The 25,197-nt window shown below is 43.5% G+C and overlaps 1 protein-coding gene and 1 non-coding gene across 5 annotated transcripts; one reads left to right on the forward strand and one right to left on the reverse strand.

The window, feature by feature from the left end:
• The first annotated feature begins 2,261 nt into the window (after window positions 1-2,261).
• LOC103183529 (cyclic AMP-responsive element-binding protein 3-like protein 3-B) lies at window positions 2,262-14,954 on the forward strand. 4 transcript variants are annotated; one of them, XM_007901079.2, is made up of 11 exons: window positions 2,263-3,202; window positions 4,190-4,323; window positions 5,978-6,124; window positions 6,997-7,291; window positions 9,979-10,097; window positions 10,618-10,728; window positions 11,687-11,793; window positions 12,856-12,924; window positions 13,288-13,372; window positions 13,832-13,928; window positions 14,369-14,954. In XM_007901079.2, exons 3-11 carry the CDS (start codon window positions 5,978-5,980, stop codon window positions 14,689-14,691), a joined length of 1,353 nt encoding a protein of 450 aa, XP_007899270.2. In that variant the 5' UTR covers window positions 2,263-3,202; window positions 4,190-4,323; the 3' UTR covers window positions 14,692-14,954. The 4 variants fall into 4 exon arrangements, with proteins under 4 accessions (XP_007899268.2, XP_007899270.2, XP_007899267.2 ...); XM_007901078.2 differs by having other exon boundaries at window positions 2,264-3,202; window positions 10,615-10,728; XM_007901077.2 differs by lacking the exon at window positions 4,190-4,323 and having other exon boundaries at window positions 2,262-3,202.
• Window positions 8,097-8,169, reverse strand: trnas-uga. Its single transcript has one exon. It is a non-coding gene; the product is annotated as a tRNA-Ser (tRNA).
• Window positions 14,955-25,197: the final 10,243 nt, after the last annotated feature.

Below are 25,197 nucleotides of genomic sequence, written 5' to 3' on the forward strand. Positions count from 1 at the left end.
GCCAACCTGTGCCTAATACTTTCTGGAATTAGGTCAGCAGGATGCGTCCCTCCAGGGAGAGAGTGCGCATTCCATTCCAACAATCTATCTCGGGAATTTCCACGTGTAGGTGAGATGCATGGAATTCTCGGTTTAGTTTGGATTGCTCTTAAGCAGGTGATGAGTTTCCGCATGTGCCAGACATCTGGCTTACCAAATAAAAAGAGATTTCACCTGTTGCTCATTCTTGTGAGACTTGGTCATCTGTTAAAGGTAAGCTGTCCTCTGGTGCCACTTTTTCACTTTTTCAAGCCATAATCTAGCCTTCCGTCTGCTTGTGGGCTGTGGTTAGTGAACATCCCTGGGGTGGGGCACAAGCAGACGGAGGGCTAGATTATGGCTTGAAATCTATTTCTTTCCCTCTCCTTTCCTTCTTGTTTTTATGGTCAGCCGGGTGTCCAGCACATGTGGAAACCCATCACCATGCTTTATATCTAAACCATGCATCCCACCTATACACAGAAATTCCAGAGATAATTTGTTGCAATTTGTCTCTCTTTCCATTCCCCCCCCACTCCACTCCGCCATTAAAAATTATAATATTTCATTGCTTTACGTTGACAACCAGCACATAATAATTATCGTACATTCTAAGATGACCACATTTTGTAAACCAAATCCGGGGACTCATACATTAAAGAAAATTGAACTCGCCACAATTCCTGATGTTGGAGAAGCTTGTTAGATTAATGGCTGTGATGACTTGTGTTGTGTGCTGTGCCTGCCTGCCCTCTGATACCTTTATCATTTTTACATCTAATAATATATTATTTATCATTTTTACATCTGTTTCAATACAGTCCTCACCAGCTCCATCCTAGAGCCTGTTTGCAGAATTACTTCATTTTCTCGCACAGAATCTGAAGATCACCAAAGAGGTTCGGATGAAGCTGGTGATGCAAGTTGTAGCCCGTTTGATTTCAATCCTTCCCGAGCTTCCACTCTACCATCTCCCATTACAATATAAATTTTACTTTAAAAAAGCAGTTCAGTGACCTGGGCTTGACCACCTGTTCTGGTAACCAATTCCAACTGTTGATAGGACTCTTTTAGCTTTGTAACAAGAGCCTTATAACCCTCAATAAAGAAATACTCCCTCGTGTTAGTCCTAAAATTGCCTTTCACAACCCTGAACCATTTGTTCTTGGCTTACTTTCTATATTCCATTTAACATCATATTATCCTTATAAGACCTTCCTCTCGTTACAGGGCTAAAGAGCCTTATCTAAGCCTTCCTCTCAACAGATCCCTCCAACACTGGAGATCAGCTTTGTTGCTATCCTCTGCATAGCCTCTAGGATCTGGAGCGCCTCTTATGTTGTGGCAACCGTAATGGTTCTCCAGGTGCAGCCTGACCAGAGTTTGATACATCATCAGCAATGACTTCTGTGGAACCAAATTCAACTGACTTGGAAATAGGGCATTGGCTCTTGGGGAAGTATCAGTCTGCACCGTCAGAAGGGAAATTAATAACAATAAAAACAATAATCTTTGAATCTGATATAGCGTTCACTGTGTTGCAATGTCTCAAAGTGTTTCACATGAAACTGATATGAAGTGTAATGAATATTTTATAGTCAAACGTGGCAGGCAGCCAATTTGCACACAGCCATGTCCCACAAACAGCCATGAAGTAAATGACTAACTTTTATCTGGAAGGTTGTTGGCCGGGACACTAAGAAAACTTCCTTTCATGAATTTACAAACCTGTAAAATGTAGTATTATTGTTGTATATGTTAGAATGAACAAGCCTGCTGGATGAAAGGGAATTCCTTTGTAGCCAAAATACCATCTGAGCATTTATTGATTTACAAAGAAATGTTTAGTAGCTTGGAATCTCTTGAAGTGTGTCACTGAATCCTATTGATTTTCCACTTGTCTCCTGGTTACGTTGCTTTCAGACGTTCTAAGATATACAAAGATAATATGTATACAGTGTAGTGACTGTAATTTTGTACATGAATGCAGCATCCAATGTGTGCGCAGCAATGTCTTACAAACACTCAAGAAGTGAATGATCAATTTTACCTAGGGGATATTTGGCCAGGACAGTGGAAGAAACTCCCTTCACTGTGAACATCTCTGTATGTTTTGAACAAATGGTGAAATGTTTATGCTGGTGTGCTGTAGGGAGTGATATCCAGACCAATGGGTCCATTGTAAGCACCTATTGGAATCACTTACTGTAATTCTCTTGGTTATAGGATCAGCGATGAATTTATTGAACTGCATCTGAACATTGTACTTTGAGCTTCCAAAATCTCCACCCTATGAAGCGTGTAAAAAAGAAAAAACCTGTGGTTTGATTGCAGCTTATCATTGTTAAAATGCCAAAACGACACACATATTTTGCAATAGTGAATAAGAAGTGAACATGGACCCTCCTCTTTTTTGATGGTTTCACAGGATTTGCGGGTCCACCTCAAAGAGAGTAGTGTGAGAAATGGTAGTGTTTTGTAAGCTCGAGAAACACTGAAATCCCTTTCAGAATCAAAGCAAGTGTTTCATCCACATACAAATCAGAATAACCCCCCACCAAATGAATAATAGCAAAGCAGAAATTAAAGCAGTCCACAGACCCACACAAATTTTTTTTTACAGCACCTTATACATTGAAACACCTAATTCACTTAAGAGTAATTATTATCAACTGTAGTGACTGTTTTCGGGAAGCAAATGTGACAGTCATTTTGAGGAGAGCAAGGTCCCACACACAACCAAGAGGTGGATCATCAATTAATTGGTAGGATTGTTTGTGATGATACTGCGAGAAACATCCTGTGCCATTTAGAATAGTGTCACAGAGAATGAGGCGTTCTGGATGATCAGGAGCTTGTGGAGGGCAGAACTGAGGAGTGGGTGAGCTGGGAAATGGAGAAGTCTGGACCTGAGGAACAGAGAGAAGACATCTTGGTTGAATATTTCTTCCGAAGGATAGCCCCTCTGACAATACAGCACTGAACTGCAGTGCCAGCCTCGGCTATAAGCTCAAGTGCACAATATGGAGCTTCACTCTACAACCATCTGACTCGATGCTACCGACTAAGCCAGGCTGACAACTGTAAATATGCGCAGGTGAGGCTCTGCAGTCGACACTCACTGTCCAGGCTCATACACGAAGAACTCGGGCAAAATCCCAGAGGCACAGAGATGAATATGAATGTAAGTCTGTGAATATTCATCAATTGAATAATGAATCCTGTCTCTCTCTCTTTCCCAGTGGCTGATTTATTTATTGTACATGATCATAAGCATGAGGACATCATTTTAAAACCAGAGCTAAACCAGTTAAATGTGGGATGTGGGAGTGTGGAGTTTGTTATTCCGAGAGATTGTAGATGCCAAAACAACTGAAATATTTATTATTATTAATAATAAAAATAAGATTAACAGTAATAATAATCCTTACATCTGACATAGCACCTTATCACGTTGTTGAGACGCATCACTGTAAAGCAAAATTCTGGGTGAATGCGACAGCCAATTTGTACATAGTAATGTCCCATTGACAAACAAAGACTGAGTGGCCAATTTTATTTGGAATATTCGCTAGGACGATAGAGAGAGAAACTCCCTTCTCCTTTCGAATAGTGGCATGGGATCTTTAAGGTCCACCTAGACAGGCAGACAGGACCTCGGTTTAATGTCTCATCTGAAGGACGGCACTTCTGACAATGCAACACCGCCTCACCAGTGCATTGGAGTGTCAGCCTGGACTATATGGGTTCCAAGTCCTGAAGTTTAGGAGGAAGCTAGATGATAATAATCCTTGCATTTGATATAGCGCCTTATCACATCGTTGAGATGCCTCAAAGTGCTTCACAAGATATACCGTAAAGTGAATTGACTGTGTATTTTGTGGGCAAAACAAAATATTTGATGGGCAGAGGGATAATGGGGTATGGTGATAGGGCAGGGATTAAGTTGCAAATCACACGTGATTTTATCAAATGGCGGAGAAGGCTGAATGGTCTCCTCCTGTTCCTATCTTGATGGCAAGGCACTGAGAGCCGAGGAAGCACATGCCAGTGGAGTTTTCCAATTGCACTTTGGATTTGTGAGCAGCCCGGCTCTGTCCAATTGGAAGTGGAACCGATGTTGCAACAGCTGACGTTATTTCTGCTTTGTTGGACTTCAACTTTGTCCCAGATCAAATCAACGGGAGACCTCGGAGCGAGTGGACGAACACGGAATCGCTTTTTGAAGACCCCCAGGAAAACAAACCAGAGGGCTTTTTGTACTTATCACCAGCCATTCACAAAACCGAGTGGTCACCGAGCAAAGTGAGTGCCTTTTAACTTTTTAAAAAATGCTCCTTGAAGTTAAGTTCCCTTAAAAAATAAAACCAAGCAACCTTGGTCTTCGCTTATCATTGTTGTTCAAACATTGAGCTGCAAAAAGAACTGGGGCAAAGTTCAGACAGAGATTGACAATGCACAGACCCATTGACTGATTTAAGAGTTCGGGATTTTATAGTATCCTAGGACTATTTATTTATTAGGGTCTAATTTGCAGTGTTTCTTAACATATTTCTTAATAAGAAACCAGGGAAATTCCGGTAACCCTGAGCTTTTTTTTTCATTATGATCTTAATTTGCCATGTTTCTGAACATTTTTCTTAATAAGAAATGAGTCAAATATCAAATGTCTAAAACAGTGAGTTTTTTCAGTGTTTTGGGTGTTGCTTCTTCAATCTATAGAAAACCCGCAGGCCCCAAATTCCACCCAGTCTTAGCCCCTACGGCCATTTTCCGCCTTAATATTTAAGATTACGAGAACATTCTTAAACTCAAATTCCATTTGGAAGTCAGTTTCTTTTAAGAATTGGGGAAGACACGCTTCCAAACTGAGACCAAATTTAAGAATTTTCCACGTTTTTACACAATCTTAAACCATCCTTCGGATGAGATGTTAAGCTTGTTCAGATGGAACTTTAAAGATCCAGCGGCACAATTTGTAAAGAGAAGAGGGTTTCTCCCGGTGTCCTGGTGATAATTCTCTGTGCCCTCTTGTTGTAGACCAACCGTGGGAAATAATCTATTACTCTATACTCTATAAAAATAATCTATCCATTTATCCCATTCGTCCACAAAATATATAGTCAATTTACTTTACAGTATATTCCGTGAAGTGCTTTGAGAAAGCAAAATGACATTTGTATAGCGCCTTTCACGTCGGGAGGACGTCCTAAGACGCTGGACAGTCAGTGTTTCGTTTCGGACCTGAACTGGGAGTCGGGATTGGGGAGGGTAGAGGGCAGGGGGGAAAGGAGGGTGAGACGTCTCGAAGACGCGATAAGACGCCATATCAAATGCAAGGATTATTATTATTGTTGTATCCATTTGAAAAACTTGGGATTTCCTAACCTTCTTAGCTCGAGCGAGAAAAGCCCCCGACTTTTTAAGACCAAATATGGGGTGGGTGATAAAGTCACTGAGATTCTTTGTTGAGATGATATAATTGTAAAGAAGGCGTGTTTATTTTGTACTCTGCAGTGAACAAGGTTCAATAGGTGAGTGTAATATTTTGAAATCAGATCAATAAATAAAGAATCTGAGACTCTGGACTGAGGATCAAGAGATCAGATCAGATGTGTCAATACCATCAGATCTGTTCGTGGATATCATATATACTTTTAAATTTAAGTATATATAGTATATTTATATATTATATGTTTAATACACACTTATATTTATAGAAGCAGGAAAAGGCCCGTCAAACATGTCTCACCAGTGAATTATAAAATAATTTTATAACAATCTATATAATTATTAAAATGCCCAAAAATTGTACAGTCAATCCACTTTACAGTGTATTCTGAGATGTCTCAATGACGTGAAAAGGCGCTATGTAAATGCAAGGATTATTATTATTATTGTTATTTCCTTCAAATCCCATTGCCTTGTGAGTAAGAGCTGGCTTTTGTCTTGCCTACAGATGTCGACGGGCTGCCTGCCTCCTGACCTGGACAATGTGGATCTGCTGGACTTGCTCTTTGACCAGGAGGAAGGGATTCTCTGGAACCAGGAGTTCGAAACTGGCTGCAGAGTGGGCACAGACAACTGGGCGATGGCAGAGCAGAGTGTAAGGATACATGTCGTTTATTTCAACTCAGAGAGATTTCTGCGAGAAAATAATATCTCGGGATACAGTATATAGTTTGGGACACGGCATGTCAAGCGACCACCAGCATGGTGGAAGGCGAACTAGATGGACCTTGGTCCTCTTTCGCCTAGAAAGTTCTTATGTTCTTAATGTACCTGCTGCTCTCACTCATTCTCAGCCTCTTGCCTTTTGTTTGAGTTGGTTTCTAATAATAATAATAATCTCTGGATTTGATACAGTGCTCATAATGTCAACGCGCTTTACAGGGAATGACGGTAAAGTGCAATGACTGTGTATTTGTAGGTGAAATAGCAGCCAATTTGCACACAGCAAAATCTTACAAACAGCCAGGAGTGAGTGACTCATTTTATCTGATGGATTCTTGGCCAGGACACCGGGTGAGAGAGGTTTTTTGAATAGCGCCGTGTGATCTTTAATGTCCTCCTGAACAGGCAGACGAGACCTCGGTCATACAAAAACAGGACATTGCTGTGTGCAAAGTGGCTGCCACATTTGCCTACAAAATACACGATCACTACACTTCACTTTAAATCCTATGAAGCGCTTAGAGATGCCTACCTAATGTGAAAGTGCTTTGGGACGTCCTCCCGACGTGAAAGGCACCCTATAAAATGTAATTTTGTTGTTGTTGTTGTTGAAAGGCAGTATACCAAACTGTTAATTGAGATATTGCTTTCTTCCTCACACACGTTTCTTACTTTGCTCTGTCCTGCAGTGTAATGTGATATGTCTGAAAGCTCCTTCAGGTTCCTTTGCAAGTTGCGACTAACTCAAAGATTCCTTGTCTCTCCCCCACTTTCCTTCCCACCCGCCCCCCACACCACACATAGATCATGAATAATTCCGTGAATGAGAGCAGGAATGAGGAATTGCTGAACTCCATCCTGGCCAATTCTGTGCCAGACTCTCCCCAGTGGTCCCCAGCGGCCAGCGACAGCGGAATATCAGAAGATCACCATTCGGACCAGATGGACAGCCCCCCGTACTACATGCCCTCAGACAGAGACAGATTCAGTGAGCCAATACAGCCTGAGGCAATGTGTCCCCAGGATACCTGTCACCCAGTCACTAACCTGAAACCCACAGGAGCAGAATTCCCAGATATGGATGTCTCCATAGGACTCGGTAAGTGAAACCAGCAATTAGCAGCCTGGGACACACATCGCCTCAGTGGGCCATTATAGTACGGTGATTTACAAGGTTTTAAATGGGATTGAGAAAGCAAATTGAGAACAATACTTTTATCTACGGCAAGGCACAAATTCGGGGTTAGTTGCGAAGAGCATTTGGAGGACAGACACCAGGAAGTATTTCTTTATCTCAAGGGTATTTAACAACTGGGATCAGGTTACCGGGAAGCATGGTTCAGGGAGTTTCTCTTGGTGTCCTGGCCAACAATCCTCCAGATAAAATTATTCATGGCTTTTTGCAGCATTTAGCAATCTGCAAATTGGCTGCCGCATTCTCCTACAAATACACAGTCAGTACACTTTACAGCAAAATCCTGTGAAGCACTTTTAAGATGTTTTCACAATGATAAATTGATAAAACGCTACATACAATAGGCTTAGCAGTCCTGTAGCTCAGTAATTAGAGCACTCGCCTCGCAAGCGAGAGAGCTGGGTTTGAATCCCTGCAACAACAACAACAAAATTACATTTATAGAGCGCCTTTCACGTCAGGAGATTATCCCCAAATCCCTGGATAATAATCCTTGCATTTGATATAGCGCTTTTCACATCTTCTTGACGTCTGAATGCGCTTCACAGAATAGACTGTAAAGTGAATTGACTGTATATTTGTGGGCGAAATGCGGCAGCCAATTGCGCACAGCAATGTCCCACAAACAGCCATGGATTGAAATGACCAATTTATTATTTTTTAGAGGGATTATTATCAGGCGTGTGGAGTAAGGAAACTTGCCCAAGGTTTCGCCCTCTGCCGGGAATCGAACCCAGGTCTCTCGCTTTCAAAGCGAGTGCTCTAACCACTGAGCTACAGGACTCTGACAGGGCGTTTTCCCACAAAATATACCGTCACTTTTGGAGGTTGAACTATGTAATGTGAATAACATGAGGATAAATCGAGGAGTGGGATACGGGGATTCAAAAAAGCGTGAGATCAAATAGGCTGAAGGACCTCTTCACCTGGTGCTCTCTTGCAAACTTGTTGATTCTATAAGCCTCAGATGTGATTCGGAGTGAATTCCTAATCCAGCGTATTACAGCGTATTCTGTGAAGCGCTTTGAGATATCTAGAAGACGTGAAAAGCGCTATATCAAATGCCAGGATTATTATTATTATTATTATTATTATTATTATTTTGCTGATTATAATAATACAAGAATCACCGTCATTGTGATGGTTCAGAGCAAGTTTGTAACTGTGGAGTCCTGTAGCTCAGTGGTTAGAGCACTCGCTTTGCAAGTGAGAGACCTGAGTTCAATTCCCGGCAGAGGGCGAAACCTCGGGCAAGTTTCCTTACTCCACACAGAGCCTAATAATAATCCCTCCAAAAAAACAAAAACAATGATAAATTGGTCATTTTCAATCCACGACTGTTTGTGGGACATTGCTGTGCGCAATTGGCTGCCGCGTTCGCCCACAAATATACAGTAAATTCACTTTACAGTGTGTTCTGCGAAGCGCTTTGGGACGTCCTCCCGACGGGAAAAGCGCTATATCAAATGCAAGGATTAGGATTATTATTATTATTATTTTTTATAACTGGGCAGTACCTCAGTCTGACCACATGGTGACAGCAGACGCTGTTTGCACTGAGTATTGGCATTGCTTCCACACTCACAGATCTCCATGAAATGAACAGCATCCTTTCTGTTTCCAGATTTTCTTTGAAAAACAAAGTCCCTAATGAGACTAAAAACAAGTCTCTGGGGCTTTGTGCTCAAAAGAAAATGAGAAATAATAATAATAATCTTGTTTTGAATCTCTCTAAATTGCCTGGGTTTCCCCTTTAAAATAATACAATAAAACAAAGCAATAATAAATCGGTCATTTTAAATCCACCACTGTTTGTGGGACATTGCTGTGCGCAATTGGCTGCCGCGTTCGCCCACAAATATACAGTCAATTCACTTTACAATGTATTCTGTGAAGTGCTTTGGGACGTCGAGAAGACGTGAAAAGCGCTATATCAAATGCAAGGATTATTATTATTAATACAATTTAAAAAAAAATGTTAGATGCCTGGAAGCTTTAAGCTTCTGGAAGTTTGGACACAATTAGCCAAATGGCTTTCTTTTACGCTGTAAATGTCTAAGCTTGGGTGTAGGAACTAATGACACAAAAGCATTCGTTGTGCACTCAGTGGAGAGAGAGAGAGAGCATGGGATCAAATTTTACTGAAACATGTTTAAAGGTATTCATTTGCATGGGTGTGCACACGCACAGTCATGTACACATGCACACACAACCTCTTGCACAAACACACACGTTCGCGCACACACCTTGTCACCTGTGTCTGCATGCATACACCACACACAAAAACATCCACCCTTGCACACACACTCACACACACATTCACACACATACACCGCACATAAACATACACTTACATGCATACACTCACAGACTGACATGTTACATTCAGTGGTTAGTGGATTTGCTTAATCAGTGATTCACTGAATGCCAAGGTGGCCTTATTTACTTTTGTAGACGTTCACCCACAAAACACACAGTCACCCCACTTTACAGTATATCTTGTGAAGCGCTTTGAGGAATCCTCATGGTTTGCAGGGTGCTATATAAATGAAATTATATTGCATTGCTATTAATTATTATTAATTGTCCAGGTGACTGGAATTCTGACCTTTTTGATGAAGAGACCAGGAGCGTTCCCACAAGATCCGCTGCAAACAACCTCTTCCCGCTCACTGTGAAGGACCTGTTGCTGGCCAGCACCAACGAAATGGTGAGACTTTTTCCCTGGATTAGGAATTCACTCCGAATCACATCTGAGGCTTATAGAATCAACAAATTTGCAAGAGAGCACCAGGTGAAGAAGGTCCTTCAGCCTATTTGATCTCACGCTTTTTTGAATCCCGTTATCCCGCTCCTCGATTTATCCTCATGTTATTCACATTACATAGTTCAACCTCCACAAGTAGCTAAGTAGAGTGTATCTCTATGGGGAGAGAGAGAGAGCACATTCCATTCAGATACCGGGAAATTTCCATGTGTGAACGCCGTAAATGTGTGGAACTTTCAGTTTGGTTTTGATACTCTTAAACATGGTGTTGGGTTTCTACATGTGTCAGACACCTGCCTGACTGACCAAATGCAGCCCGGTCTCCTCCAGCCCCACTCTCTTGTCCATTCTCTACACCTCACAAACTCTGACCTGCTGTACTTCTTCGCCCGCTCTGTCTCACCGTGTAAGAACGATGGATTTCTCTCTCACTCACTCGGGCATCTCCCTGTTTCCACAGCAGCAGCAACAGCAACAACAGCAACAACTCCAGGAGCTGGTCCTCAATGAGGATGAAAAGAAACTACTGGTGAAGGAGGGAATCCTGCTCCCCTCACAGCTGCCTCTGTCCAAAGTACACTCCGCACTCTTACACACACCTATCACACACACACAACATACAGGCACCACCTCGCTCTCAGGTAGTCAGAACATAGCTTCCTAAAACAACGTCCAGATAAAATGTGAACTCAGCCCTGCCTCTGCCGTGCTTTAGAGGGTTATTTGTGCATGTTGTGTATGTACCGCCCCAACCGCCCTACCATCGGTGGCCGGGCCTTCAGCCTCTCAGCCCCGAGGCTCTGGAACTCTATCCCCCAGTGCCTCCGCCGCCTCCTCCCTTTCCTCCTTCAAGGCCGGTCTCAAGACCTTTCTCTTTGACCGTGCCTTCAGCTCCCCTCTCGACTCTCTACCCCCTCCTCGCTCCCTCCCTTCCCACCCCTCACCCTGACCATTTCCCCCCCCACCCCTCGGGTCCTGACCCAACTGTACAGCGCCTTGGGACGTCCTCCCGACGTGAAAGGCGCTCTATAAATGGAATCTTGTTGTTGTTGTTATGTATTGAATGAGTGCGTACTGTGTGTGTGTGTGGGTTGGCTGTGTGCGTACTGTGTGTGTGCGCGTTGGCTGTGTGTGTGTTTTGTCAGTGTGTGTACTGTGTGTGTTGTCTGTGTGTGTACTGTGTGTGTGCGCGCGTTGAGTGTGGTTGTATGGGTGTATGTATGGGTTGTGTATGTGTTGGCTGTGTATGGTAAGGTGCAGCAAAGTCCTACAAACAGCCATGAAGTCAGTGACCAATTTTATTTGAGGGATTGTTGGCCAGGAAACCGGGAGAAACTCCCTTCTCTTTTCGAATAGTGCCATGGGATCTTTTGACATCCACAAAACACACAGTCACTACACTTGGAGGGGACCCAATGTAGGTGACTTGCATGTGGCATTTTTAGAGTGAAACTCACACTGCGAAGCGCTCGGAGACGCAATTATGTGATAAGACCCGATTTAAAAAAAACGCAAGCTCTTTCCTCCCTTAGTACGAGGAGCGTGTTTTGAAGAAGATCAGGAGGAAAATCCGCAACAAGCAGTCCGCGCAAGAGAGTCGCAAGAAGAAGAAGGAGTATATCGATGGGCTGGAAAGCAGGTTAGAAACACGCTCACCAACACAACCACGCAGGAGGTTCTATTCTCCCTCTACTGCCTCCCCTCGTCTCGCCCCCTCTCTCTCCATCTTTAAGTGTCACCTCAAATCCTCCCTCGTTGAAAGCACCAATGGCCACCTCCCTCTCCTCCCCTGTCTCCTTTGCTCGATGTCCAACCCTGTCCCTCGAAACACTCCCGAGATTTTACCCTTCGTGAAGGATGCTGTATAAACACAAGTTGCCGTTGTTCCTACCAGAAAAAGTGCCTAAAAAGGACATGCACTCCCTGAAATTCCGCCAAATACAATATATGAATCTAAGCCCAATGTTGCCCTAAAATTTCAGCCCACGGAGTATTGTGGAAGATTCTTAAATCGAGTCTTAATTTGGCCTTAATTCCTTTCTGGAGTTTTTAAAAACGATACTGTCAACTGGCTTTGAAACTAAGGCTGAATTTCAGCATATTCAGCATTTGAGACGTGAATAATGGCGCTAGCAGCTCAGACTAGGTGGAATTTTGGGGCCCTCAGTGCCTCTCCTGCAGGGAAACCCATGTACCTCAAGCAATGGCACCCGAACAAGATCCACTGCAACCCACTCCACACTTACAATGTGAATAAACCATTAGCAAGCAGTGTGTTTGACTCAGACTGTGGGAGATCGCTGGGGTTAGAGCACAATCAATTTGGCAGAAAAAATGTGTATTTTTGTGAATAGCAAACGCGACGACTTCTCGCTCCCTCACTGCCATTATGGGAACACCGACCATAAACTCTGGAACACTCTTCCTCTATTCCCTCCGCTTCACCCCGTCCTTCCCCATCTTCAGATCGCACCTGAAGACCTTCCTCTTCGACCGTGCCTACAGTCACCAACCACTTCCCCCCGGCTCGGTGTCGTGCTCCGCCACTGTCAAGCGCTCCGGGTCGCTATCCTGCGTGAGGGGCGCTATATAATTGCAAGATGTTGTTGTAACAGTCAAAAATCCAGGGCCAAGGATATCAGGGGATTGAAAGTGTCTGGGAATGGTTTCCGGACTCTCTAATGATCTCTTTGCCTCTCAGGATGGCAGCCTGTACAGTCCACAACCATGAACTACAGAGGAAAGTCATTCAGCTTGAGAAGCACAACACGTGAGTGCTGACATGCTTCATCCCCTGTACCCACCGCCAGTGCCCTGGAACAATTACACAGCTCCATATCCATTGGCACCCATTGCCAGCACACCATGCCCACGGCTTTGATATGTTTCGATGCTGCACGAGCTGAATCAAATGCAAGGACTAATTATTAGTAATGATGATGATCCTTGCATTTGATACAGCGCCTTATCACGTTGTCGAGACGTCTCAAAACCCTTCACAGAATGTACTGTAAAGTGAATTGACTGCGCATTTTGTGGGCGAAACGTGGCGGCGAATTGCGCACAGCGGCGCCCCCAAAATATATACTAATGTCATTGCTGAAGTGTGAGTAATGTAGCCTTGTCGTTGCAGAACAATAATGGCACAACTGAGGAAACTCCAGTCCCTCATCATGCATTCATCGAGCAAAACTGCGCAGACAGGAACCTGCATCATGGTACGAGTTTGTGTCGCATAATTCTGATCTGTATCAATCGTATAACCAATCGCCTAAGTCTTCCATCTGCCCAAATCCGGTTCAAGAATTTATATTCTGTGCAAGTTTGACAAACCTCTTACTAACTGTTTCTATGAACCTGTCAGAAGCTTCAATTGTCAGAATAAACTAGACATTCAAAACCACGTTGGTTCCAATAGTTTAGAATTTAACTTATTAAATGTACGGTCCCAACTGATCAGACTTGTATGAGGTTTACTGTATGATATAAATATAAACTTCCCTGTTAGCCAAGATCATGACATGTCCAAATCCCTGACTGTCCAGCGCCTTGGGACGTCCTCCCCACGTGAAAGGCACTGCACAAATGTAATTTTGTATTGTATTGTATGCCTCTTTACCCTAAATGTGTTGCTGGGAGGCGTTGAATGGTGTCCTGTTGATCTTGTTCCTCTCCAGGTCCTGCTGCTGTCCTTTGGCCTAGTTATTTTCCCCAGCATCACTCCCTTCAGCAAGAGTAAGAGCGCCCCAGCAGATGACTTCACCCCATTACGAGGTAAGAACGAGTGGGCAAAGTGGTTCTCCATCACAGGGCAGTACTGGCACAGCATCACCAGAGGGCAGTGGAGAGCAACAGCCTGAACCCAAGTTGGGTCAATTGGAAGTGAACTTCACGAGACGTTGGGATGAAGAAGGTCCCTTTATCCCATTGGATCTCAGCCTATACCCTCCCGACCATCCTCCGAATTCAACATCAAGCTATTTCTTTAATTGGCCACAAAATGTACAGTCCATTCACTTTACAGTATGTTCTGTGAAGCGCTTTGAGACATCTTAACAATGTGATCAAACGCTATAACAAATGCAAGGATTATTATTATTATTATTATTATTATTACTGAGCGAAATGTATTGGTGCTTCAGTGCACTAGACCGCATCCAGTTTTACGAGCCATTTATATAGAATTCCACACACTGTACGCCTTTTCCTCGCAGTGTTTTCCAGGTCCCTTCATGACGTTGAGTATTCCCGAGTGCTCCACGTGACGACCGATGCTCAAAGCCACCCCCAGCGGAGGAAGACGACGAATGGAGTGACCAACGGAGCTCAGAGACGAGCGACACAGCCAGCAAACAGGGCAGGAAAGCCAAGGACACACAGCCTGCCGAGGAAGTCAACCCTCACCAAACCAACAGGACCAGCTCTTCCCCAGAAGATCCCACCATCGCTAAGGAGGTCACAGCACTGGAGGTCAAAGCCATGGCGGACCTCAGCCTCGATGACCACGATGTGGGACATGGACTTGGACACTCGGTGAAGACTGACTACGGACCTTCTGAACTGCTCCCTGACCACAGCGATGAAATATAATGACTCTAGCCCGTTTTCGAGTGAAAAATAAAGGATCCAGAACCGACCACTGGTAAAATGGCCCTCAATCTCCAAATTCACTGCGATGCACAAGATTTGTATTTGAAATGGGTAAAATCTCTGGGATTTTTTTTTATTTGTGGTTTAGGCTTTTTTTTACAGTCATGGCTCAGTTATCGTGTCACAAGTACCCCATCTTCCCCCCCCCCACCCCACCATATGTGATACCTAACAAAAACATTAGCTTTTGGCCACATTTTGTGGAGAGTTGATGTGATAATCATCATGGGTAATAATATCACATGCCACAATTTTGACCCCACCCCGCTCCATGCTAATATTAATAATTAGCTTCAAATTAAGCTTCAAACCAGTAAGTGGGCAAAACCATAGTTGGTATTTTGCTCTACGCTGTGGCAGTCAGCTATGTGGAGCAGAGAGTGAGGCTGATCAGCGCTAGTGTAAGCTCACCGTCTAGTCTGACTGATTCCTGACAGCAAATGAGCAACTTTCCTCCAATGTGATCAGTGAGCGTTGTGCTTGAGCTGCACAAGTTAAAGGCATTTAATACCCTCGGTCTCCAAAGGAGTGAAATGCTCAGTAAAGTTCCAGGCCACTTGGGAATAAAGGAGACCGAAAAATGGAGACTGCCTTGTTAAGCTCTCCGAGATGTTGCCCCGTTTGAAGGACACTCTATACGTGGTCGCTGTTGTTGGAAAAGAATATTTTGTGCTTTAAGAGGCGATGGAGGAAATCTGAAGCAACTCAACTAAATGGCCATTAGTTAAATAGGACAACTCGAGAATTAGAAGATCCATGATCCAAGGTCGGGCTTTGCTCTTGATTGCTTGTTTCGTACGTCATTGTCCTGTCTGTGGACGGAGGGGATTTTTGTACATAGGTAACTCTTCTAATGTCCTTGATGGTCACTGCACGCTCTTTGTACATTTCTAAAATGTCTTCTCATTGAAATAAAATGCTATTGGGGTTAAATGTGTCAGCCTGGCTCAGTCAGTAGCACTCTCACCTCCGAGTCAGAAGATTGTGGGTTCGAGCACCACATCAGGTCTTGGAACTCGTTGGGCTTATACTCCAGCTCAGTGCTGAGGGTGCATTGCATTGATAGAGGCACCATCCTTCGGATGAGACTACACAGTCACTGCACTTTATGGTAAACCGTGTGATGCACTTTGCTATGGCCTCCCAACATGAAAGCGCGATGTATCAACATCAAATGTAAGGATTATTATTACTGATTTAAGACGGATTGGCGGAAGATCAAAGCAGATAATTTCAGCTACAAGAAGAACTCAGCCAAAACACAAGACAGCTGCGAGGTGATGGGGGTTGAACACTGAGCCAGGCAGGAGGAGGAGAGGTAGGTCTGAAGGTGGGATTTACGGTGCGACTTGAAGGGGACTCAGGGATGGCGTTCCAGAGAGTGAGGGGAGATGCCGATGGTAGGACAGGTATAGCCAGGGACATAGAGCAGGCCAAGGCTTATTGTGTAAAGGGAGAGTCCGGGTCAGAAGGGTTTGAAATAGACGCCTTGCAAAAAGGATTCAATTACAACATTACAAGTTTTCGTTCATCCAGCGCTTTTCATCTCAGGAGGGAGGAGTCCGAAGACACTCATGGTTTGGCACCCGAGCTGGGGGTGAGCGCTGAGGAGTGGGAGAGAGGGGCAGGGGTGGGGGGGGGGGGGGGGGGGGGTGGGCAGGTGGAGAGGGAAAGGTCTGAAAAAAAAGTTAAGAAAGAAACATTTGGAATTTTCTTTTAAACCGATATAAAATAGAAAGAATTTCTCCCGATGTCCTGGCCAACCATCGAGGCGGCTCCTATAATTGTGTTCTTAATCTCCTGCCTGAAATATATTTCTAAAAAGTTTTGTGAATTTACAAATAGAAGCCTAGTTATGTTGGGGCAATTTAATTGCATCTGAATATTTTAATCTGCTTTCAATTCAGTTAGAATTGATCATCACGCTCCCACTATGTAATCTAATGAGCACTTACACAAAAACACGTCTCAGTTAAATGAGGCTGTAATTGTTAATGAAATCCAGTGTAATTACCGTCTGTTACATTAAAATATTCTGAGACTATGGATCACCTCGATAGGCTTGCGAATCCTAGTTAAGTACAGAACATTTTCAGATGATTTCATGTTGCAAAAGGCAGGAAAGACGGTAATTAATTAGTTCAATTCAGCACTGTTCTGGTGCTGGAATATATTAGGTAGAAATTACTTCTGAAACAGAACCCCAGAGATGAGACAGGTTTGTAGAATTCAAGCCAACAGAACATTGGCCAACGTTCTGATGTTCTGGGAGACGAAGAGAAACAGAGAACAGAATGTACAACAACAACAACAAATTACATCTGTATAACGCCGGCCGATAGGGAGGACATCCCAAGGCACTGGAGTGAGTCGAGGGTAATGCAGGATGGGCTTCCAAAGAGTGGGGGGCGGAGAGGCTGAAGACCCGACCTCCGATGGTGGGGTGGGCCGGGCGGGGACGTGGAGCAGACCACAACCTACCGAGTGGAGGGAGAGGACAGGTTCGTATGAAACACAATAACGTGGAATATGTGCTCACTTAATTTTACTTTTGGTTAGTTTTGGTCTGACATGCACCATGCTTTAAGTCTCCAAACGAGGTAGAGCTCAACATATGTACTTGAATAATGGGCAGATGGGACCTTGATTTAATAACTTGATTTATAATAATAATCCTTGCATTTGATACAGCGCCTTATCACGTCTTCGAGACGTCTCAAAGCGCTTCACAGGATATACTGTAAAGTGAATTGACTGTGTATTTTGTGGATGAAACGCGGCAGCCAATTGCTCACAGCAGCGTCCCACAAACAGTCGTGGGCTGAGTGACTAATTTATTAGTTTTTTTTATTGATGGTATCTCCGACAAGGCAGAATTTCGCCAAGCAACACACTAGGAGTGTCAGCCTAGTTTAGTTTGTCAGTTCAAGGCCCAAATTGAAGATTGAACCTTTAATCTCTGATCCAGAAGTTAGAGATTAACAACTGAGCCAAGGTGGTAGCTGGAAGCTTATAGTATTGGCACTGTATGTTGCAACTGGTCTTGGAACACATTTGGCCTTTATTCTTAGTAATTACTGATAGACATTTGGATCTCAACCACATGCTATACCTTTGTCTTAGCATTTGTAGGATCTTACACCGCCTGAGCCACTGTGAAGTAATTTCTCAGTGCAAGCACTTGCTAGGAAATATTCATGTGCAAAGATAATGATGTGTTAGGAGTCAAGTCACGTACAAGTGTAGATTCCAGTATATTCATTCTTTTGAAAACAAATAACCTTTGGAAGATATTCTGTGGGACATGAACACAACCGCCTTTTCCATTTAATGGGAGTGAGGGAATAGGACTTTGCTGCATCCCTATAAACAGCTGGTCCGTGTACAGAGAAGCTCAACTCAAGCTGCGCGGTGGTTACAACTGGAGAGATGAGTAACTCACTGGTTGCTAGCCCACAAAGGGACCGCCCAATGATCCCTCCAAATAAAAAAAATGTGGTCACTCAAGAGGAAGGTCTTCAGTCAGCAGGGAGCTTGTCAGAGAGTGCTCTCAATGGCATGTTATGTGATTTTTAACTAGTTAAATGCCAGCGGGTACCTCCACCGCACTATCTAAGGGGCTTCAAGCCTTGGCTCTTGCCAACCTGCGCCTAATACTCTCTGGAATTAGGCAAGCAGCATGTGCTGCTCTGAGGAGAGAATGCACGTTCCATTCCAAACTTTCCTTACTCCACACGCCTCTTTTGCTAGCAGTAAGTAGGAACCCGGTTGTTAGTCGATTGGCAGATCGCTTTCCTGGGGGTAATAAACCCTCAAAAAAAAGGCTGCCTAACCTGCTGAGTGTTCCCAGCCACTTCTGTTTTTACTCCAATCGATCCTCCATGGAATGGTTAGAGTTTAAGCTTAGTGACAGTGACTTGGTACGCCATTGGTGATGGAAATCTCGCTCCGTATCTGAGGGAAAGAACAGAGGAGAATAATGAGTGCCCTGTGACAGCATCAGCCATCACAATACCACCTGTGACGAGCGCTAACCGATTCACAACAATTTTTCTGCTGTGGGTTAATGTCAATCAGGACCTGAGGCAGCTTAGAATGTGTCTGATGATATTTAATTGTCAGTAACTGATGGCGAAACATTCATATTAACTGCAGAAGACAACCAGCTGAGCAGCCTGGGACTCTGCTACACTTATCAATCAATTATTTGCAGGCAGCGCGATGCTGAGCAAAGGCACCGGGTTTTACAGCGGGCAGGACATCAATCTCTGTAATTATCTCTCGTGTCTCTTCTGTGCAAAGACCGAGAGAGAAGCAGAGTCCTTTGTGGGCTTCGACTACGCTGCTGCCACCGGAAAAGAAGCTTGTCACAAACCCGACACGTGCCTTTCAGACTTACAGGGACAATTTACGAGATTCTTAAGGGAACAGGGACTTGTCATATGACAAAGTGACTCTAAGTTGCTGTGGCAAAGTGTTCTGTTCATAACACACAACTCCCCCGAGCGACAACTTTATTAAGGAATTCCCCGTGGCCCCTGTGAAGAAACACCACAAATTGGACCCACGTTAGATTCTTTGTAGGACTTGAAGAGAAAGTGTCAATATTAATAATCCTTGCAGTTGACACAGCGCCTTTTCGCGGCTTCGAGACGTCTCAAAGCGCTTCACAGAATAATAATAATAATAATCCTTGCATTTGATATAGCGCTTGTCACGTGGGAGGACGTCCCAAAGCGCTTCACAGAACACACTGTAAAGCGGACTGAATGTATATTTGTGGGCGAAACGCGGCAGCCAATTACGCAGAGCAGCGTCCCACAAACAGTCGTGGATTGAAGTGACCAAATATATTAGTTATTAATTTTTTTGATATGAAAAAATGATCAAAGTTGCCAATGGAATGGAGTGGAACCGAATGGAGGTTTTAGGTTGCCGTTCCGTGTGACCTCTAACGACCTTCGAAGCAAGTTAACTTCCCAATGCTACGTCGAGAGCCCTGCCTTACCTTTTTTCAAGCATCACCTTCCTTCGCGTACATTGCAGACGTGGGTTTTGCACTCAGTGTTGTCGGGCCTTGACGCTGTTAGGGTGAGTCATTGGCTTTGTTCGCAGACTCCATGTGATTAAAAATAAAATATATATTTTTTTTTACAAATTGTGCCCTTTACAATCCATTGGAAACATGAAACCTATCTGCACTGTGCCACATAATCAAGCTGATACAATAGCGTCAATGATAGGCTATGATATTTTGCTTTAATTGAATTTGAAGCAGAAAAGATCACGGAAAATGCTTAGAGGACTTACAGCCCACACACGCTGGCCACACTGGCCACAGCTCCAATGGGGGTTAATTAACTAAATTAACTATTATAAACGAATCAATATTAATTCATACAATAAATCCATTATTATAATAAGTTTATACAACATATTAAGATAAAAAATACCCAAATAACAGTATAATTCAAATTAATATAACACATTAAGATTCTAAATTAAACCCAACTCCATTGCAACCCAATTTGCCACTGCTTTTATATATATTCGGTATATTCACTTTCCAAAAACAATCTGTTCAAATATTCATCCAATTTCCCCCTTTTAATGCCCTGAAAGATTCAAAAGCTCAATTCAATGGGGGTTTTACTGGGCTTAAGCAAAAAGATGAATGAAGAGAACCATATTATGTGCTCCATATAGTGGTGTGGTATAAGGTGTTGGGCGGAGAGGGACTGGGGTAGAAGGGAATATTTTTCCTGAGGGTGCTAAGATACTGCGTAGTTGTATTTAAAAAGATTCAGTCAGCTCTCCCAGTATTCGACTGGCTTCCACTTAGAATAATAATACTAATAAATAAATAATCTTTGTATTTGGTTCACATTTGGAGCACATCCCAAAGTGCTTTCACAGGATTTCACTGTAACGTGTAGTGAATGTGCATTGCAGGCATACTTGGCAGTCCATTTGCGCACAGCTACGTCCCACAAACAGCCATGGAGTGAATGACCAGGGTTAGCTAGGGTTGGTTGTTGGCCAGGACACTGGGAGATACTCCTTTTACTTTTTGCGTCGAGCCGTTAGAAACTTTAGCGCCCACCTGAACATGCAGATCGGACCTTAGTTGAACATCTCATAATAATAATCGTCTTCCATTTGGTATAGTGCTTTATCACATTGGAAGCGCTTCACAGGATCTACCTCTCAAAGCACTTCACAGTACTTTCTGCGAAATGAAGTGACTGTGTATTTTGTAAGTAAACGCAGCAGTACAATTGCGCTCAACAGTGTCCCATAAACAACCATAAAGTGAGGGACCAATTTTATTTGAGGGATTGTCAGCCAGGACACCGGGAGAGAGAAACTCCCTTCTCTTTTCAAATAACACCGTGGGGATCTTTAACCACCTGAACAGGCAGACGGGACCTTGGTTTAACGTCTCATCTGAAGGTCGGCACCTCTGATAATGCAACACAACCACAGTGCTGTATTGGAGTGTCAGCTTAAACATTGTGAGTTCAAATCCCAACGTGGGACATGACATCTCTTATCTCCAGAGACAACAGTAGGTCACTGTAAAAACAGGAATGTTCCTACACTTTGTGGGGTCCTGGAGCTCAGTGGTTAGAGCACTGAGTTCGATTCACGGCAGGGTGAAACCTTGGGCAAGTTTCTTTACTCCACACGCCTGATAATAATCCCTCAAGAAAAACCCCCCAATAATAATTTGGTCACTTCAATCCAAGACTGTTTGTGGGACGCTGCTGTGCGCAATTGGCTGCCGAGTTTCACCCACAAATATACAGTCAATTCACGTTACAGTCTATTCTGTGAAGAGCTTTGAGACATCTAGAAGACGTGGAAAGCGCTATATCAAATGCAAGGATTATTTATTATTAGGCTTCCCTTTTGCATAAAAGAATGACTTTTTTTTAACATGGACAGTAACTAGTGGATTCCTTTGCTCTTGTAGACATCTATCTCTTGATCTGATTGATGTCCTACAGTCACTAAGAGACATCCAGCATCCACCTGATGCGACAGGAAGGGAATGGATTACAGCAATAATAATGGGCAGGAAATTGAGGCTGGTAAGGGCATCAGAAAGCTGCGATGAATGTGTTCTCCTCAATTATCTGATCCTGTAAAGCTGCAATCATGTTCCAACTGAATCACAATTTCTATTAGCAATCGTATTAGCAAGTCTGCCCTTTGGACAAGGCGTTAAACCGAGGTCCTATCGTTCTGGTCAAGGTGAATGCTGCAGATTGTTTCACCCACAAAATACGCAGTCACTCCATTTTACGGTATATCCTGTGAAGCGCATTGAGGGGTCCCAACGACGTGATAAGATGCTACAACAAATGCAAGGATTATTATTACAGTTTGCCTTAGTTGTATTCCACCCCAGGTATTCCTCCCTCCTAGCCTGCCTATCTGCCCAGATCAAATTGGCACCTCCCATTCAGTGAAGTTGACTGAAGTTCGCATAAGATGTTTTCTTTTGATTCCCGGCTCCTTCACTTTAGACAAAACCATCCTTGCATTTGACATTCCTTTGATTCGTCCAGAGAATCCAGGTCTTTCAGCAGCAAATTCACATTTGAAAAGAATTTATCTGTCACACATCAGGCTTCTCTGTAAACCATTTGATCTAGTCATAAGCACAAATGTTTGCTTGATCAAGATATAAAGCAACCTCAGCATTATTCCAATACATATCTGTCCCTGCGTATTCCAAACATCCATAAGAACATAAGAATTTGCTAGTGAAAGAAGACCAAGGTCCATATAGTTTCGCTTCCACCATCCTGGCAGTCACTTGTTATAATAATAATCCTTGCATTTGATATGGTGCCTTATCACGTCTTTGAGACGTCTCAAAGCGCTACACAGAATATACTGTAAAGGGAATTGACTGTATATTTTGTGGACAAAACGTATCCCAAACTACACTCTTCCAACTTCTCATGGTCCTAACTTGAAGATCATTGTCTTCAAATTGAAGATCAGCATTTACTTGGAAGATGATTTATGCAGTTCTAGGAACTTCAGATGTGCCAAGGTGACAAGAGGTCACAGATTAAGTTGTGGAACGCAAGCGTAGGACACACACCGACAAATCTGTCTTTGCCCAGAGGGGAATCAGCCGCTGGAACTGGTTGCCAGGAAGGGTTGTTGAGGCCAGGACCCTAGACAAGGAGTTAGAAGCTTGCAAGACAGTCCTCTAAATGGCAAGATATGTGATTTTATGTGGTTAGACTCAAGCATTATCCCGGTGTACACTCTGCGGTTCTCAAGTGTTGACTCTTGCCATCCTGCACCGCTCGCCGCTCCCTGAACAAAAAAAGAAAAGGACATTTTGTACCATTTTATTTAGGCTATGAAAGTCCATGTTCCCGACTGGCCTATTCTGTGTGTCTGCCCAGCTCAGTCGGCAGGAGCACTCTCGCCTCTGGCTCAACATATTGTGGGTTCAAGCTCCGAAGTTGAGGCTTTGAGCTCAGAGTCTAATCTGATGCTCCAGTACGGTGCTGGGGGTGCCCTGCTTTGTTGTAACGCCGTCCTTCGAATGAGACGTAAAACCCGTCTATTCGAGTGGACGTTAAAGATTCCGTGGGCGTGGTGTAAAGGAAGGCAGTTTCTCACAGTTGTGCCTAACTATTCTCCCCCCACACCCCCGACATACTTGTAGGGTTTGCGAGGCAAGCTGCCGTGTTTGCCAACAAAATCTATAGTCATCCACTCTGCAGTAAATCCCATGAAGAAAATGATCCACTGGATTCTACTTGATTCTGCTTCTAGGGCAACACATTTTGAAACCTCAGTCAAGTTTCCTTACTCCACACACCTGTTTACCCTCGCAGTAAACAAGAACTCGGTTATCAATAAATTGGCGGATTGCTTTCCAGGGGTAATAATCCCTTTAAAAAAAGATAATAATAATAATTTGGTCACTCAATCCACAAGTGTTTGTGGGACACTACTGTTCGCAATTGGCTGCTGCATTTTACCCACAAAATATGTAGTCAATTCACTTTACTGTATGTTCTCTGAAGCAATCTGAGATGTCTCATCGACATGATAAGGCGCTATATCAAATGCCAGGATTATTATTATTATTCCAGGATCTTTGTGACAAAGACATTCCCTTTGGCCAAAAGCACTTAAGGAGATCGCTCTCCCACACTGTAAAAAAAAAACTTCTCAATTGGTCAGTGTTTCATGGTGTAATGTCAACTCATTTCAATCTAAATATAGGGATCAACGATAATTGAAGTGCTGCGGTAAATCCATTTACTGCATTTGGTTTCCCCTTAAACTTCTGGCTCAGTGGTTCAACGGTGCTGAGAGATTTGATCGTTTTACTGTATGAGTGAGTCAAGTGGCGGTTTGAGACAGTTAACACTTTTATGTGCTATCTCTCATCTATTCCACCCCCAAGCTGTTATACTTATTGTGGGGGAGGAAGCGAGGGGAAGGGAGTCAAGCCCATTTACAATAATACTAGCATTTGATATAGTACATTGCCATGAGATACTGCCTTTTTTTTCAAGACAGCACAGAATTTTTAAACATCCACAGTAACAACAACAAAGAAGATTAGATTCGGATCGTACCTTTCACGTCAGGAGGACGTCCCAAGGCGCAGGAATCTCACTATACGGTATTTTCTGTGAACAGACTGGGATCTGAACGTTGCGTCTCATTTGAAGGACAGCACTTACAACAAAGCAACGCAACCCCTGGCACTGCATTGGAGAGTCTGTGACTTGGAACGCTGTGGGTACAAGCTACACGTTGGGACTTGGACCTCGTTTTGTCTGGGCTGGGACTTTGTGTGGCGATGTTGGAGTTTCTTACAAAAAGTAATAATTTTGGGCCTTGCAATCAAGCAGAATATCGAGAACGTAAATCCATGCGGCCCTCTAACCTCTGATAGAGAGCTGGGACGCAGTCTTACAACACAGTTTAATTTCACGTTTGCAGTGTTATATAATAATCCTTACATTTGATATAGCGCTTTTCACGTCTTCTCGATGTCTCAAAGCACTTCACAGAATAGACTGTAAAGTAAATTGACCGTATATTTGTGGGCGAACGCGGCAGCCAATTGTGCACAACAATGTCCCACAAACAGTCGTGGATTGAAAATGACCAATTTATTATTGTTTTTGGTTTTGGAGGGATAATTATTAGGCTCTGTGTGGAGTAAGGAAACTTGCCCAAGGTTTCGCCCTCTGCCTGGAATTGAACTCAGGTCTCTCACTTGCAAGGCGAGTGCTCTAACCACTGAGCTACAGGACTCCACACTTTACCAACCACACTTAGATCGTGCCCTCAGCGGTGGACAATTGGCTACCACATTTCGCTCACAAAATGCACAGTC

This window comes from Callorhinchus milii, unplaced genomic scaffold, assembly GCF_018977255.1.
Source record: "Callorhinchus milii isolate IMCB2004 unplaced genomic scaffold, IMCB_Cmil_1.0 Scaffold21, whole genome shotgun sequence".
Taxonomy (NCBI): Eukaryota; Metazoa; Chordata; class Chondrichthyes; order Chimaeriformes; family Callorhinchidae; genus Callorhinchus; species Callorhinchus milii.

Excerpts from the sequence above, each read along its gene's own strand:
- LOC103183529 (XM_007901076.2), top strand. Across the intron at positions 10,729-11,686 it reads CACAGCTGCCTCTGTCCAAA|TACGAGGAGCGTGTTTTGAA; the intron begins GTACACTCCGCA and ends TTCCTCCCTTAG. Across the intron at positions 11,794-12,855 it reads ATCGATGGGCTGGAAAGCAG|GATGGCAGCCTGTACAGTCC; the intron begins GTTAGAAACACG and ends TTTGCCTCTCAG.